The sequence below is a fragment of the Oncorhynchus nerka genome, linkage group LG14 (genome assembly GCF_034236695.1).
Source record: "Oncorhynchus nerka isolate Pitt River linkage group LG14, Oner_Uvic_2.0, whole genome shotgun sequence".
Lineage (NCBI taxonomy): Eukaryota > Metazoa > Chordata > Actinopteri > Salmoniformes > Salmonidae > Oncorhynchus > Oncorhynchus nerka.
In genome coordinates, this window is record NC_088409.1 from 68393947 (window position 1) to 68411204 (window position 17258).

Here is a 17258-nt window from a genome sequence, read left to right on the forward strand (position 1 = left end):
GGAGAGAGAGAGAGAGAGAGAGAGAGAGAGAGAGAGAGAGAGACAGAGAGAGAGAGAGCGATGGGGAAAATAAGAAACAATTGTTCCAGGATGTCTTTGGTCTCCCAGTCCATTTTTATCCACCTCTCACATTTCATCTTTTACTATTGCTGAGGAACTGCTATGGTTGCTTTTCAACCTCACAGGCACGCACATGCACACACGCACACGTTTACAGCCTGCTGTCCCTGAAGGAGGCAGTACTCATGTGTATGGGGAGTCTGCCCCGACCGCTCATGTCTGAGTCCCAAATGGCACCCTATTCCCTGCAGTACTTTTGAACAGAGCCTGATGGGTACTGGTCAAAAGTAGTGCACTATAAAGGCAATAGGGTGCCATTTGGAATGCCGTCCAGGTCAGAGCAGCAGTATCGAAGGAAATCATTTGTCTTAGCTGCTGTTGTTAAAGTGAGGGGCCCAGGCAGGCAGCTCTACAACAGGGGCCTCTGTCTGGATCCACGCTGCTGGTCAAAAGTGAAAAACAACCCTGGATTTGGCAAGATACAAAAAAAAACATGTTGTTTAAATCTCGGATTGGGACGTTTTCTATTGTCATACAAACGGGTTGCATCCTAAATATTCGCAATATAGTATTCGCAATATAGTGCACTACTTTTGACCAGAGTGCTGGTCAGAAATGGTGCACTATGTAGGGAATAGGGTGCCATTTGGGATTTTGACACTATTAGAATGTTTGTTCTAAGGTTTTTCACCTTAAATGTCAATGTCTAAAAAACACCCAAATCAAAAATATGGGAAATAGCATTGACTTACACTCAAACATTTTACTGTGATGTGATCAATTCCTAACAACCCAGTTGGTGTTATAACAGAAAACAGTAACTCTGCTTAACTATCTCTCATTCTGTCTTATTTCTCCTTAACTCTCTCTCATTCTGTCTTATTTCTCCTTAACTCTCTCTCATTCTGTCTTATTTCTCCTTAACTCTCTCTCATTCTGTCTTATTTCTCCTTAACTCTCTCTCATTCTCTCTTATTTCTCCTTAACTCTCTCTCATTATGTCTTATTTCTCCTTAACTCTCTCTCATTCTGTCTTATTTCTCCTTAACTCTCTCTCATTCTCTCTTATTTCTCCTTAACTCTCTCTCATTCTGTCTTATTTCTCCTTAACTCTCTCTCATTCTGTCTTATTTCTCCTTAACTCTCTCTCATTCTGTCTTATTTCTCCTTAACTCTCTCTCATTCTGTCTTATTTCTCCTTAACTCTCTCTCATTCTGTCTTATTTCTCCTTAACTCTCTCTCATTCTGTCTTATTTCTCCTTAACTCTCTCTCATTCTGTCTTATTTCTCCTTAACTCTCTCTCATTCTCTCTTATTTCTCCTTAACTCTCTCTCATTCTGTCTTATTTCTCCTTAACTCTCTCTCATTCTCTCTTATTTCTCCTTAACTCTCTTTCCTTCTGTCTTATTTTTCCTCAACTTTCCCACTCTGGCATTCCCCCCTGACCGTGTTCCAGAGGAGCAGTTGGGCGATGAGAAATGTGTAACACAAGGTAAATATTTAAACCAACATCAGAACTGAACAGTCTTATTTTTCCTCAACGAAGCCTTTTTTAAAAGAAAGCATGCATTCCCCTGACCGTGTATGGATGAGAGAAAGAGAGAGGGGATAGAGAGATAGAAGAAAATACAGAGAGAGAGAGAGAGAAAGATAGAGGGGATGGAGAGATAGAAGAAAATACAGAGAAAGAGAGAGAAAGAGAGAGGGGATGCTCTCTGGAGAGATAGAAGAAAATACAGAGAGAGAAGAGAAGAAAGTAGAGGGGATGGAGAGATAGAAGAAAATACAGAGAGAGAGAGAGAGAAAGAGAGAGGGGATGGAGAGAGAAGAAAATAGAAGAAATGGGATGGAGAGAGAAGAGAGAGAAAGAGAGAGAGAAAGAGAGAGGGGATGGAGAGATAGAAGAAAATACAGAGAGAGAGAGAGAGAGAAAGAGAGAGGGGATGGAGAGATAGAAGAAAATACAGAGAGAGAGAGAGAGAGAAAGAGAGAGGGGATGGAGAGATAGAAGAAAATACAGAGAGAGAGAGAGAGAGAAAGAGAGAGGGGATGGAGAGATAGAAGAAAATACAGAGAGAGAGAGAGAGAGAAAGAGAGAGGGGATGGAGAGATAGAAGAAAATACAGAGAGAGAGAGAGAGAAAGAGAGAGGGGATGGAGAGATAGAAGAAAATACAGAGAGAGAGAGAGAGAAAGAGAGAGGGGATGGAGAGATAGAAGAAAATACAGAGAGAGAGAGAGAGAAAGAGAGAGGGGATGGAGAGATAGAAGAAAATACAGAGAGAGAGAGAGAGAAAGAGAGAGGGGATGGAGAGATAGAAGAAAATACAGAGAGAGAGAGAGAGAAAGAGAGAGGGGATGGAGAGATAGAAGAAAATACAGAGAGAAAGAGAGAGAGAAAGAGAGAGGGGATGGAGAGATAGAAGAAAATACAGAGAGAGAGAGAGAGAAAGAGAGAGGGGATGGAGAGATAGAAGAAAATACAGAGAGAGAGAGAGAAAGAAAGAGAGAGGGGATGAGAGAGATAGAAGAAAATACAGAGAAGAAAATACAGAGAGAGAGAAAGAGAGAGGGGATGGAGAGATAGAAGAAAATACAGAGAGAAAGAGAGAGAAAAGAGAGGGGATGGAGAGATAGAAGAAAATACAGAGAGAGAGAGAGAGAGAAAGAGAGAGGGGATGGAGAGATAGAAGAAAATACAGAGAGAGAGAGAGAAAGAGAGAGGGGATGGAGAGATAGAAGAAAATACAGAGAGAAAGAGAGAGAGAAAGAGAGAGGGGATGGAGAGATAGAAGAAAATACAGAGAGAGTGAGAGAGAAAGAGAGAGGGGATGGAGAGATAGAAGAAAATACAGAGAGAGAGAGAGAGAAAGAGAGAGGGGATGGAGAGATAGAAGAAAATACAGAGAGAAAGAGAGAGAGAAAGAGAGAGGGGATGGAGAGATAGAAGAAAATACAGAGAGAGAGAGAGAGAAAGAGAGAGGGGATGGAGAGATAGAAGAAAATACAGAGAGAGAGAGAGAGAAAGAGAGAGGGGATGGAGAGATAGAAGAAAATACAGAGAGAGAGAGAGAGAGAAAGAGAGAGGGGATGGAGAGATAGAAGAAAATACAGAGAGAGAGAGAGAGAGAAAGAGAGAGGGGATGGAGAGATAGAAGAAAATACAGAGAGAGAGAGAGAGAAAGAGAGAGGGGATGGAGAGATAGAAGAAAATACAGAGAGAGAGAGAGAGAAGAGAGAGAGGGGATGGAGAGATAGAAGAAAATACAGAGAGAGAGAGAGAGAGAAAGAGAGAGGGGATGGAGAGATAGAAGAAAATACAGAGAGAGAGAGAGAGAAAAGAGAGGGGATGGAGAGATAGAAGAAAATACAGAGAGAGAGAGAGAGAAAGAGAGAGGGGATGGAGAGATAGAAGAAAATACAGAGAGAAAGAGAGAGAGAAAGAGAGAGGGGATGGAGAGATAGAAGAAAATACAGAGAGAGAGAGAGAGAGAAAGAGAGAGGGGATGGAGAGATAGAAGAAAATACAGAGAGAGAGAGAGAGAAAGAGAGAGGGGATGGAGAGATAGAAGAAAATACAGAGAGAGAGAGAGAGAAAGAGAGAGGGGATGGAGAGATAGAAGAAAATACAGAGAGAAAGAGAGAGAGAAAGAGAGAGGGGATGGAGAGATAGAAGAAAATACAGAGAGAGAGAGAGAGAGAGAAAGAGAGAGGGGATGGAGAGATAGAAGAAAATACAGAGAGAGAGAGAGAGAGAAGAAAGAGAGAGGGGATGGAGAGATAGAAGAAAATACAGAGAGAGAGAGAGAGAGAAAGAGAGAGGGGATGGAGAGATAGAAGAAAATACAGAGAGAGAGAGAGAGAAAGAGAGAGGGGATGGAGAGATAGAAGAAAATACAGAGAGAGAGAGAGAGAAAGAGAGAGGGGATGGAGAGATAGAAGAAAATACAGAGAGAGAGAGAGAGAAAAGAGAGGGGATGGAGAGATAGAAGAAAATACAGAGAGAGAGAGAGAGAAAGAGAGAGGGGATGGAGAGATAGAAGAAAATACAGAGAGAGAGAGAGAGAGAAGAGAGAGGGGATGGAGAGATAGAAGAAAATACAGAGAGAGAGAGAGAGAGAAAGAGAGAGGGGATGGAGAGATAGAAGAAAATACAGAGAGAGAGAGAGAGAAAGAGAGAGGGGATGGAGAGATAGAAGAAAATACAGAGAGAGAGAGAGAGAGAAAGAGAGAGGGGATGGAGAGATAGAAGAAAATACAGAGAGAGAGAGAGAGAAAGAGAGAGGGGATGGAGAGATAGAAGAAAATACAGAGGGAGAGAGAGAGAGAGAGAGAGAGGGGATGGAGAGATAGAAGAAAATACAGAGAGAGAGAGAGAGAAAGAGAGAGGGGATGGAGAGATAGAAGAAAATACAGAGAGAGAGAGAGAGAAAGAGAGAGGGGATGGAGAGATAGAAGAAAATACAGAGAGAGAGAGAGAGAAAGAGAGAGGGGATGGAGAGATAGAAGAAAATACAGAGAGAGAGAGAGAGAAAGAGAGAGGGGATGGAGAGATAGAAGAAAATACAGAGAGAGAGAGAGAGAAAGAGAGAGGGGATGGAGAGATAGAAGAAAATACAGAGAGAGAGAGAGAGAAAGAGAGAGGGGATGGAGAGATAGAAGAAAATACAGAGAGAGAGAGAGAGAAAGAGAGAGGGGATGGAGAGATAGAAGAAAATACAGAGAGAGAGAGAGAGAAAGAGAGAGGGGATGGAGAGATAGAAGAAAATACAGAGAGAGAGAGAGAGAGAGAGAGGGGATGGAGAGATAGAAGAAAATACAGAGAGAGAGAGAGAGAAAGAGAGAGGGGATGGAGAGATAGAAGAAAATACAGAGAGAGAGAGAGAGAAAGAGAGAGGGGATGGAGAGATAGAAGAAAATACAGAGAGAGAGAGAGAGAAAGAGAGAGGGGATGGAGAGATAGAAGAAAATACAGAGAGAGAGAGAGAGAAAGAGAGAGGGGATGGAGAGATAGAAGAAAATACAGAGAGAGAGAGAGAGAAAGAGAGAGGGGATGGAGAGATAGAAGAAAATACAGAGAGAGAGAGAGAGAAAGAGAGAGGGGATGGAGAGATAGAAGAAAATACAGAGAGAAAGAGAGAGAGAAAGAGAGAGGGGATGGAGAGATAGAAGAAAATACAGAGAGAGAGAGAGAGAAAGAGAGAGGGGATGGAGAGATAGAAGAAAATACAGAGAGAGAGAGAGAGAAAGAGAGAGGGGATGGAGAGATAGAAGAAAATACAGAGAGAAAGAGAGAGAGAAAGAAGAGGGGATGGAGAGATAGAAGAAAATACAGAGAGAGAGAGAGAGAGAAAGAGAGGGGATGGAGAGATAGAAGAAAATACAGAGAGAAAGAGAGAGAGAAAGAGAGAGGGGATGGAGAGATAGAAGAAAATACAGAGAGAAAGAGAGAGAGAAAGAGAGAGGGGATGGAGAGATAGAAGAGAGAGAGAGAGAGAGAGAAAGAGAGAGGGGATGGAGAGATAGAAGAAAATACAGAGAGAGAGAGAGAGAAAGAGAGAGGGGATGGAGAGATAGAAGAAAATACAGAGAGAGAGAGAGACAGAAAGAGAGAGGGGATGGAGAGATAGAAGAAAATACAGAGAGAAAGAGAGAGAGAAAGAGAGAGGGGATGGAGAGATAGAAGAAAATACAGAGAGAAAGAGAGAGAGAAAGAGAGAGGGGATGGAGAGATAGAAGAAAATACAGAGAGAGAGAGAGAGAGAGCAAGAGCATGAGAAGCATTGCATTGCCTTACATAGAGAAAAGCATTGTCAAGTTGGCAGTTGTTTGAACACCCACACTCCTGCTTCAGATTGACAGCTGTAGGACTAGGGGCCTATGCAGGAGGCAGAACCAATATGACCAGATGATTCTGCCTTCCTCTGTCCTAAACGTCGCTAGCTGGAATTTATTACCTGGATTTACCTCAAATCAATGACTTATCTTCTTATAGAGCAGGATAGACCCAGGTTGCGTCCCAAAATTGCATTCCAACGGACCCTGGTCTAAAGTAGTGCACTACATAGGCAATACAGAGCAATTTTAGACACAGCCTCAGATTCTGCCCTCCAGCTACCATGTTAGAATAACAGCACTACAAACCTCTGTTCCCAGGGCTACCTAGAGCATCATTACTATTCAAATGAGTTGGCCCAAAACAATACGATAGCCTGGATATATTGAAGCTGTTATGGATCCATATTATAGTGGGATTATTCAGTTTACGAGAAATTACATGGTAATTTAAGGTCATATTTACACATAGCAATGTTTTACTGAGTGAGGGTGAATGAATGAACAAATGATTTGTTTGTTTGTTTGTCTGATAATTGAAGTGGTTTAATTAATTCAGGTATTTACACTACTTCTCAATATACAAAATATTTTCATTGTCACAAGCAGTCTGTGAAAACGTCATACACACACACACACCTCACCACACACACACACACACACACTAGTAGATCTAATTCCATGGTCCATTGGGACCCCTCTTCCTCCCTACTGACTGCTATAGCCCACCTGCCAGTCTCTTTCCTCAGCCTAGTGGTTTAATCACCTCTAACATCTCCTGACAGAGGTCAAACATTCCCCCAGGGTCACCCAGCCATTCAGCCACAGCGCTGATGATGAAGATGTGCTGGGCACAATGGAAGTCTTTGTATCGTTAACTTGTAGACAGACTGTTACTGTGTGCTAAATACACACTCCAACAGGCTGCCTATTATATTAAAGGTTTACATTTACAGCCAAGGTAATGGAAGAGAGAGGAAGAGTAGAAGAGAGAGAGCGAGAGAGAGAGAGAGCGAGAGAGAGAGAGAGAGCGAGAGAGCGAGAGAGAGAGAGAGAAAGAGAGAGAGAGAGAGAGAGAGAGAAACCAAGCTACCTGCATGTCCTCTATGCCATTGTTACTGTTATTTTTCAATGTATAGTTATTTTGACCCTTGATTATTGTTGTTACCATTGACAATATTGACAATATTATCGTAAATGTTTCCCTTAATCTCAAAGGAAGCTTTGGCAATATGCACATTGTTATGTCATGCCAATAAAGTAAATTGAATTGAGAAAGTCTCATCAACAAGCCAGTTAAAAGCCTGTTAACCATGGTTACTGCTCCAACTACTGCTGTTCTGACAGTCTCTATGACGTCTAGAACTCTGCTATAGTCTGCAGGTGTGAGAGCCTCTGGATGGCAAACTGGAAACAGAGGACAGCTGCTGGAAGCTGTTTAGCTAGTTTAGCCAGCGTAACAACCAGGGAAAGACTACGTAACCCATGGGGCTCTGGTCAAAAGTAGTGGACTATGCAGGGAATAGGGTGTCATTTGGGACACGATATTGTCTTGGTTGCTGCTGCTGCAAGCGGTCTGCTAGTCTAAACACACTGTATAGCAGTACTCCACTGCCACAAATACCTTTTGTATTCAGCCACATAATACAATGACTACTTCCCTATTTTATGAATTAGATGGTCAGAAAGTGTTGTGAGAATGGAGCATGACTACAATTACTAAAACACTCCAGCAGTCCCACTGCCAATACTACTACAAACATAGTGGCTCCAGCCAACATTATTAGCAACGGCTGGCGTGGTTAGTTGAAATCCTGTTAGGAGACACTTTGGCTGTGTCTCAAATGGGACCCTATTCTCTATATAGTGCACAACTTTTGACAATGGTTCATAGGGCTCTTGTCAAGTGTAGTGCACTGCAAAGGAAACAGGGTGCCATTTGGGATGTCTTTGTTGCAGCGAGGACAATGCCTTCCCTCTCCTCCTCCCTCTCTAGCGGGTCATTTTCATTAATTAGCCAATGTGGCGCTCAAAAGCTAATCCAATAGCTTGGCAAAGCTTTCTCACGGTGCAAGACAGGCTGTTTAGGGTTAGGTGGGCCTGGGGTCTCTGACACAGACACAACAATGAGATCTGGAAGGCAGGGACAGAATATGAGACTGGGGACTGAAGAGACAGAGAGAAGGGGAGAAGTGGGAGGGATAGGAGAATGGAAGGGGACTAGAGGGAAAGGGGAGGGATAGGAGAATGGTAGGAGACTAGAGGGAAGGGGGGATAGGAGAATGGAAGGGGACTAGAGGGAAAGGGGAGGGATAGGAGAATGGAAGGGGACTAGAGGGAAAGGGGAGGGATAGGAGAATGGTAGGAGACTAGAGGGAAAGGGGAGGGATAGGAGAATGGTAGGAGACTAGAGGGAAAGGGGAGGGATAGGAGAATGGTAGGAGACTAGAGGGAAGGGGGATAGGAGAATGGTAGGAGACTAGAGGGAAGGGGGGTTAGGAGAATGGTAGGAGACTAGAGGGAAGGGGGATAGGAGAATGGTAGGAGACTAGGGGAAGGGGGATAGGAGAATGGTAGGAGACTAGAGGGAAGGGGGGATAGGAGAATGGTAGGAGACTAGACGGAAGGGGGATAGGAGAATGGTAGGAGACTAGACGGAAGGGGGGGATAGGAGAATGGTAGGAGACTAGACGGAAGGGCGGGATGGGAGAATGGTAGGAGACTAGACGGAAGGGCGGGATGGGAGAATGGTAGGAGACTAGACGGAAGGGGGGGTAGGAGAATGGAGGGAAGGGGGTAGATGGAAGAAACAACAAACTACCCAAACGGAAACGCACACTTCCCAAATCTTACTAGTTACCGAAATCTAGCAGTTCCCTGTGAAATCTAGCAGTTCCCTGTGAAATCTAGCAGTTCCCTGTGAAATCTAGCAGTTCCCTGTGAAATCTAGCAGTTCCCTGTGAAATCTAGCAGTTCCCTGTGAAGATCGTTGGACCATGAGTGTAGAACGATCTGAAGCTAGAATGGCTGAGTTGACTGGTAGAAAACTTATCAGAGTAGGAGTGGAACAGTTTTGCCTTTTAAGTAATGATGAATATGATTTCATGGACACGGGGACCTGATCCTAGATCGCACTCCTACTCTGAGACGCTTTATGAATACATACCTGTAGAGTTAGACAAAGTCACATGGCCTTAAAATAATTTCACACTTTCTAACCTCTTCTTTCACCTCTGGATGATGACTGCAGATGATACCCTATGAGTCATTGAATTCACAAAATGCTTGTATAGTAGTGCTGGAAAGAACATCTTTCAAAGAGCCTATGACTTTATTCTGACACAGTCTCCTGCACAGTCAGGCTTCCTGACCTCAATCTATCCCCTCTTTTCTCCCTTAACCTCCATCTCCCCTCTCTTTCTCTGGTGAAGTCGTCTGTTCCTCCAGGGTCCCTTGATTCATTGTCCATCCTGTCTTCCTCTTCTCTTTATCTCAGTGCTCACTGTCTCTTCATCTCCACCTGTGTCTACCTCTCTTCTCTCCATCTCCACTTTTCTCCGTTTCTCCTTCTCAGCGTTTCTCCTTCTTCTTAGCTCCGTTCAAAGCCTTACAGAGAAATAGAACAAGTCCCAGAGCCCCGAGACTGACACATCCCCTCAACCTCAGCCCGCACCCTCTCTGACCTCCACCCCCCGAAAATCGGTTTGGCCCCTAAGACCCTCACAAACTTTTACAGATGCACCATTGAGAGTATCCTGTCAGGCTGTATCACCACCTGGTATGGCAACTGCAACCGCAGGGCTCTCCAGAGGGTGGTGCAGTCTTCCAAACGCATCACTGGGGGCAAACTCGATGTCACAGGAAGGCCAAGAAGATCATCAAGGAGCCACGGCTTGTTCACCCCGCTACCATCCAGAAGGCGAGGTCAGTACAGGTGCTTCAAAGCTGAGGATGAGAAACTGAAAAACTGCATCTATCTCAAAGCCATCAGACTGTTAAATAGTCCCCACAAGCCAGACCCCTCCAAGCACCCTGCCCTGGACATTAGTCACTGTCACTATCCGGACCCCTCACCCTGCCCTGAACATTAGTCACTGTCACTATCCGGCCCCCTCACCCTACCCTGAACATTTGTCACTGTCACTATCCGGACCCCTCACCCTGCCCTGAACATTAGTCACTGTCACTATCCGGCCCCCTCCAAGGAACCTGCCCTGAACATTAGTCACTGTCACTATCCGGACCCCTCCAAGCACCCTGCACTGAACATTAGTCACTGTCACTATCCGGACCCCTCCAAGCACCCTGCCCTAAACATTAGTCGCTGTCAAAATCCGGACCCCTCCAAGCACCCTGCCCTGAACATTAGTCACTGTCACTATCCGGACCCCTCCAAGCACCCTGCCCTAAACATTAGTCACTGTCACTATCCGGCCCCCTCCAAGCACCCTGCCCTGAACATTAGTCACTGTCACTATCCGGACCCCTCCAAGCACCCTGCCCTGAACATTAGTCACTGTCACCATCCGGCCCCCTCCAAGCACCCTGCCCTAAACATTAGTCACTGTCAAAATCCAGACTCCTCCAAGCACCCTGCCCTAAACATTAGTCACTGTCAAAATCCAGACTCCTCCAAGCACCCTGCCCTGAACATTAGTCACTCTCACTATCCGGACCCCTCCAAGCACCCTGCCCTGAACATTAGTCACTGTCACTATCCGGCCCCCTCCAAGCACCCTGCCCTGAACATTAGTCACTGTCACTATCCGGCCCCCTCCAAGCACCCTGCCCTGAACATGAGTCACTATCACTATCCGGCCCCCTCCAAGCACCCTGCCCTGAACATTAGTCACTGTCACTATCCGGCCCCCTCCAAGCACCCTGCCCTGTACATTAGTCGCTGTCACTATCCGGCCCCCTCCAAGCACCCTGCCCTGAACATTAGTCACTGTCACTATCCGGCCCCCTCCAAGCACCCTGCCCTGAACATGAGTCACTGTCACTATCCGGCCCCCTCCAAGCACCCTGCCCTAAACATTAGTCACTGTCACTATCCGGCCCCCTCCAAGCACCCTGCCCTGAACATTAGTCACTGTCACTATCCGGACCCCTCCAAGCACCCTGCCCTGAACATTAGTCACTGTCACCATCCGGCCCCCTCCAAGCACCCTGCCCTAAACATTAGTCACTGTCAAAATCCAGACCCCTCCAAGCACCCTGCCCTGAACATTAGTCACTGTCACTATCCGGCCCCCTCCAAGCACCCTGCCCTGAACATTAGTCACTGTCACTATCCGGCCCCCTCCAAGCACCCTGCCCTGAACATTAGTCACTGTCACTATCCGGCCCCCTCCAAGCACCCTGCCCTGAACATTAGTCACTGTCACTATCCGGCCCCCTCCAAGCACCCTGCCCTGTACATTAGTCGCTGTCACTATCCGGCCCCCTCCAAGCACCCTGCCCTGAACATTAGTCACTGTCACTATCCGGCCCCCTCCAAGCACCCTGCCCTGAACATGAGTCACTGTCACTATCCGGCCCCCTCCAAGCACCCTGCTCTGTACATTAGTCGCTGTCACTATCCGGCCCCCTCCAAGCACCCTGCCCTGAACATTAGTCACTGTCACTATCCGGCCCCCTCCAAGCACCCTGCCCTGAACATTAGTCACTGTCACTATCCGGCCCCCTCCAAGCACCCTGCCCTGAACATGAGTCGCTGTCACTATCCGGCCCCCTCCAAGCACCCTGCCTGAACATTAGTCAGTGTCACTATCCGGCCCCCTCCAAGCACCCTGCCCTGAACATGAGTCACTGTCACTATCCGGCCCCCTCCAAGCACCCTGCCCTGAACATTAGTCACTGTCACTATCCGGCCCCCTCCAAGCACCCTGCCCTGTACATTAGTCGCTGTCACTATCCGGCCCCCTCCAAGCACCCTGCCCTGAACATTAGTCACTGTCACTATCCGGCCCCCTCCAAGCACCCTGCCCTGAACATGAGTCACTGTCATTATCCGGCCCCCTCCAAGCACCCTGCCCTGAACATTAGTCACTGTCACTATCCGGCCCCCTCCAAGCACCCTGCCCTGTACATTAGTCGCTGTCGCTATCCGGCCCCTCCAAGCACCCTGCCCTGAACATTAGTCACTGTCACTATCCGGCCCCCTCACCCTGCCCTGAACATTAGTCACTGTCACTATCCGGCCCCCTCACCCTGCCCTGAACATTAGTCACTGTCACTATCCGGCCCCCTCACCCTGCCCTGAACATTAGTCACTGTCACTATCCGGACATCTGCTAAATATGTGTATGTGACCAATAACATTTGATTTGATTTGCCCAAACCCTCTCCAGCCTCCTCCTCTCCAGCTCCCAGCTCCACCATGCTGAACCCTGGTGACTAATGGCAAAAACAGACCAGGTCTGTAAAAGAGATGGAGGGAAGGTGAGTGAGAAAGAGAAGGAGAGAGAGAGAGGGTGAAAGAGAGAATGGGGGTGAGAGAGAGAGAAATACAAGATGAGAGGGAGAGCGAGAGGGTCGGTGAGCGAGAGAGAGATTGAGAGAGAGAGAAGGGGGCAGAGAGCAAGAGAGACAGTGAGACAGAGAGAGAGAAGGGGGAGCAGAGAGAGAGAGAAGGGGGGCAGAGAGAGCGAGAGAGAGAGAGAGAGAGAAGGGGGAGCAGAGAGAGAGAGAAAAGGGGGCAGAGAAAGAGAGAGAGGGGCAGAGAGAGAGAGAGAGAGAGAGAGAGAGAGAAAGAGAGAGAGGGGCAGAGAGAGAGAGAGAGAGACAGAGAGAGAGAGAAAATAGAGAGAGAAAATAGAGAGGGAAAGCAGGAGAGGCAAAGAGGGAACTAAGGGGGAAATCTGACATCTTAGCCTTTCTACTCTAAAATGGCTTTTTAACCACTTCAGTTCACATACAGCTTGGTTTGGCCTGGCTTAAATAATTTGTATGTATGCTGATATATAACTTACAAACTCACAAAGGCCAGAATGCTCTACCATGAAATTGAGCTAATTAGGTTTCATTGTGGAGAGAAATATATAGAGACAGCACTAGAGAAGTCTAGCCCTACGTGTGTTGACTGGTTAACACTAGAGAAGGGACTATGTTCCACAGGGCTAGTAGAGTCAATGGGCCTTCTGCTGGCCAGCCCCTGACCTCTAACCCCTGACCCCTAACCCAAGGCCCTATCCTCCTTGCATGTTGATCTAGGACTAGATAACAGGAGCATTTAAAGCTGCTCTGCTACCATATGCTAAACATCAAACCATCATTACGTCCTAAACATTATCGCATGCTCAACATTATCACATCCTAAACATGATTACATCCTCAACACTGTCAGATTATCACATCCTTAACATGATCAAATTCTCAACATTACCACATTATCACATACTCAACATTATCACATCCTAAACTCCAAACTCTCCTGTCTGTCTGCCTGTGTCTTCCAGAACATAAAATAGGCAGTATGTTTAGTCTCTTTCCCACAGCTACTATACCTACTACTGATATTGCTGCTACTGTACCATTCAAAGCAGTAGTAGTAGCAGTAGCATTGAAACTCACATGAATAATTATCAATATATTAATATTAAGTCATATCAATAATTAATATCAGCAGTAGGCCTAGTCTGCATCCCAAATTGCACCCTATTCCCTATTTAGTGTACTACTTTGACCAGAAAGTGGTGCAGTGTATAGTGAATAGAGTACCATTTGGTAGGCATAGGTTATTTATATAACTGTTAATTATGGGGCTTTGAGAAGTGGGAGATTTTATGACAGCAGCAATGAAAGATGTATTTGCTTTTCAATCAGGGGAACAACTGGGGGATTATCCCCCCCCCCCTCTCCAGTCTCCCACCAGCCCATCCTGAGATCCAGACCCAGCTATCCCACTGGTGATCCAGGGGAAAAATAACTCCCTATTTTTACAACAGTTGGCTGCAGATTAGTCCAGCTGACAGCAGACATGCTGGTGTTGATGGAATGCCTGCTAAAGCTGGCACCCGAAGTGTGTTGCTCTCCCCTCGATCCCCCAGCACCCCTCGTAGTGCCGAGTTCACAGATACTCCCACCTGGACCAAGTGTAAAGGTAGTCATGGGCAAAGATAGAGACAGAGAGACAGAGGGAGAGAGATAAGAGAGAGAGAGAAAAGAGGGAGGGAAAATGAGAGAGAAAAGGTGGAGAAAGAGAGAAAGCGAGAGAGAGGGAAAGAGAGAAAGAAAGAAAGAGAGCAATCGAGAAAGCAAGAGAGACCACCACCAGACAGCTGCATGCCTAGAGAGCCCAAGAGAGACCACCACCAGACAGCTGCATGCCTAGAGAGCCCAAGAGAGACCACCACCAGACAGCTGCATGCCTAGAGAGCCCAAGAGAGACCACCACCAGACAGCTGCATGCCTAGAGAGCCCAAGAGAGACCACCACCAGACAGCTGCATGCCTAGAGAGCCCAAGAGAGACCACCACCAGACAGCTGCATGCCTAGAGAGCCCAAGAGAGACCACCACCAGACAGCTGCATGCCTAGAGAGCCCAAGAGAGACCACCACCAGACAGCTGCATGCCTAGAGAGCCCAAGAGAGACCACCACCAGACAGCTGCATACCTAAAGAGCCCAAGAGAGACCACCACCAGACAGCTGCATGCCTAAAGAGCCCAAGAGAGACCACCACCAGACAGCTGCATGCCTAGAGAGCCCAAGAGAGACCACCACCAGACAGCTGCATGCTTAGAGACCCCAAGAGAGACCACCACCAGACAGCTGCATGCCTAGAGAGCCCAAGAGAGACCACCACCAGACAGCTGCATGCCTAGAGAGCCCAAGAGAGACCCCCACCAGACAGCTGCATGCCTAGAGAGCCCAAGAGAGACCACCACCAGACAGCTGCATGCCTAGAGAGCCCAAGAGAGACCACCACCAGACAGCTGTATGCCTAGAGAGCCCAAGAGAGACCACCACCAGACAGCTGCATGCCTAGAGAGCCCAAGAGAGACCACCACCAGACAGATGCATGCCTAGAGAGCCCAAGAGAGACCACCACCAGACAGCTGCATGCCTAGAGAGTCCAAGAGAGACCACCACCAGACAGCTGCATGCCTAGAGAGCCCAAGAGAGACCACCACCAGACAGCTGCGTGCCTAGAGAGCCCAAGAGAGACCACCACCAGACAGCTGCATGCCTAGAGAGCCCAAGAGAGACCACCACCAGACAGCTGCATGCCTAGAAAGCCCAAGAGAGACCACCACCAGACAGCTGCATGCCTAGAGAGCCCAAGAGAGACCACCACCAGACAGCTGCATGCCTAGAGAGCCCAAGAGAGACCACCACCAGACAGCTGCATGCCTAGAGAGCCCAAGAGAGACCACCACCAGACAGCTGCATGCCTAGAGAGCCCAAGAGAGACCACCACCAGACAGCTGCATGCCTAGAGAGCCCAAGAGAGACCACCACCAGACAGCTGCATGCCGAGAGAGCCCAAGAGAGACCACCACCAGACAGCTGCATGCCTAGAGAGCCCAAGAGAGACCACCACCAGACAGCTGCATGCCTAGAGAGCCCAAGAGAGACCACCACCAGACAGCTGCATGCCTAGAGAGCCCAAGCGGCCCACCACCCAGCCTCTCAGCAGTCTACAACCCACATCATATCACACCACACCTTTCACAGCTTTCTCACTGCTCCTACATGGGCCCAAGGAAAATATTTTGTAATGTACCATGCAAGGGAGTTATTGGATTTCATAGCATGGTTGTCTAAGTTTGAGGGACGAGGGTGGAGGGGTAGGAGAGTGGGTGTGTAAGGGGGGTGGAGGGGTGGAGCGCTGAGTCTCTTGTTCTTTCATTTCACATGCTATGGAATTCACTGGCTTCACAATGAAACAAGTTCTCTCTCTTTCCATTCTAGCCAGCGTTATTTGATTTTACATTCCCAGGCTTGGCAGGAGATGTGGAACATCCCAGATATGAAAAACGTCACCCAGCTAAAACATTTCCTCACTCTCCTTCCAAGAAAACATTTGGTTTATTGTTGTCAATGGATTCTTAATGTATTCCAGAATAGTATAGCTGCCTCAGTTGGGCTCTAACAAATTTGAAAGGCACAACAGCTTCAGGACAGAGAGGAAAACTCCAATAGAAGGTCATGTGAGAGCCCTGAAACACAACTGAAATCTATTACCACTAATAGTGGTGCAGGAGTCACAGACCTGAAGATAAGGCCTGGTACACTGAAAGTAGCACACAGCTAACCCTCTAGCTGCACTGGTAACACTGACAGTCAGACGGGTGCATCCTGTAGATACAGCATAACAGTAAGCATGGTAGAGTAAGCCTGCTACCATGGCACAAGCTACTCAGGAACAGTCTGAGAAAAAATTATCAGTATTCATTGAGCACTGCTGGTGCTAAAATGTTTTGAAAAATTGGAGTGGAACAGGGAAATAAAAGAAAGAGCAGGAGAGCGGGATGGAGATGGGGATAGGGAGGTGGAGAGAGGGATGGAGATGGGGATAGGGAGGTGGAGAGAGGGATGGAGATGGGGATGGGGATAGGAAGGTGGAGAGAGGGATGGAGATGGGGATAGGGAGGTGGAGAGAGGGATGAGAGGTGGAGGGAGGGGTGGATGGAGAGGTAGAGTTGGAGGGAGGTAGAGGTGGAGGGAGGGGTGGATGGAGAGGTAGAGGTGGAGGGAGGTAGAGGTGGAGAAATAAAAGGGGACCGTAAAGGAGCCAGAGCAGCATCGCCTTCCACAGGCTATCACCACTCAGGGACAATCTAAGAAAAACATTGTTCTCTGGTCTAGCCGGACCCAGGCAGTCTCCTGGACTAACTCAGTGTGACATCTACCTCACAGGCACACACACGCATGCATGGTCACACACGCAAACACACACGTGCACGCATGCACACACGTTCACACACATTTGCACACACAGTTGCACACACACCCACACCAACACACACTCTAGGATAGAAGCTCAGGGTTTTAGGGGCATAAGGGACCACTGGGGCCAGGGAGGTGAGGGGGAGGTGAGGTGGGAGGTGAGTAAGTAGGTGAGGGGGAGGGCCTCCTCTTCTCTGTTTCGTCCCACAGGACTCCTGGTCTCCTGTTTCACAAACAACCTGAGGACCGTCAGGCAGGATGTGGGGTAGTGGAGGAGACCAGACTCACATACCCAGACAAACACACTCTCACACACACAGACACACACTTAGAGACACACCACGGGGACATGGAGAAGATGTGACTGAAGCCAAAACAACAGAAGAAAGAAGAGGTTTTCACTCTGACATGGAGACAGAAGAAACAGAACAGAGCAGAGGGCAGAGACTCCGAGACAGAAGAAACAG

The 17258-nt window shown here is 47.5% G+C and overlaps 1 protein-coding gene across 1 annotated transcript in view; it reads left to right on the plus strand.

Annotated features, from left to right (window-relative positions):
• The window catches only part of LOC135575058 (uncharacterized), a 19527-nt gene extending 7878 nt beyond the window's left edge, over positions 1 to 11649 (plus strand). The window contains exon 2 of the mRNA XM_065027218.1: positions 10102 to 11649. Coding sequence (XP_064883290.1) covers positions 10102 to 11649 — 1548 coding nt within the window. The remainder of the gene's footprint in view (positions 1 to 10101) is intronic.
• Positions 11650 to 17258: the final 5609 nt, after the last annotated feature.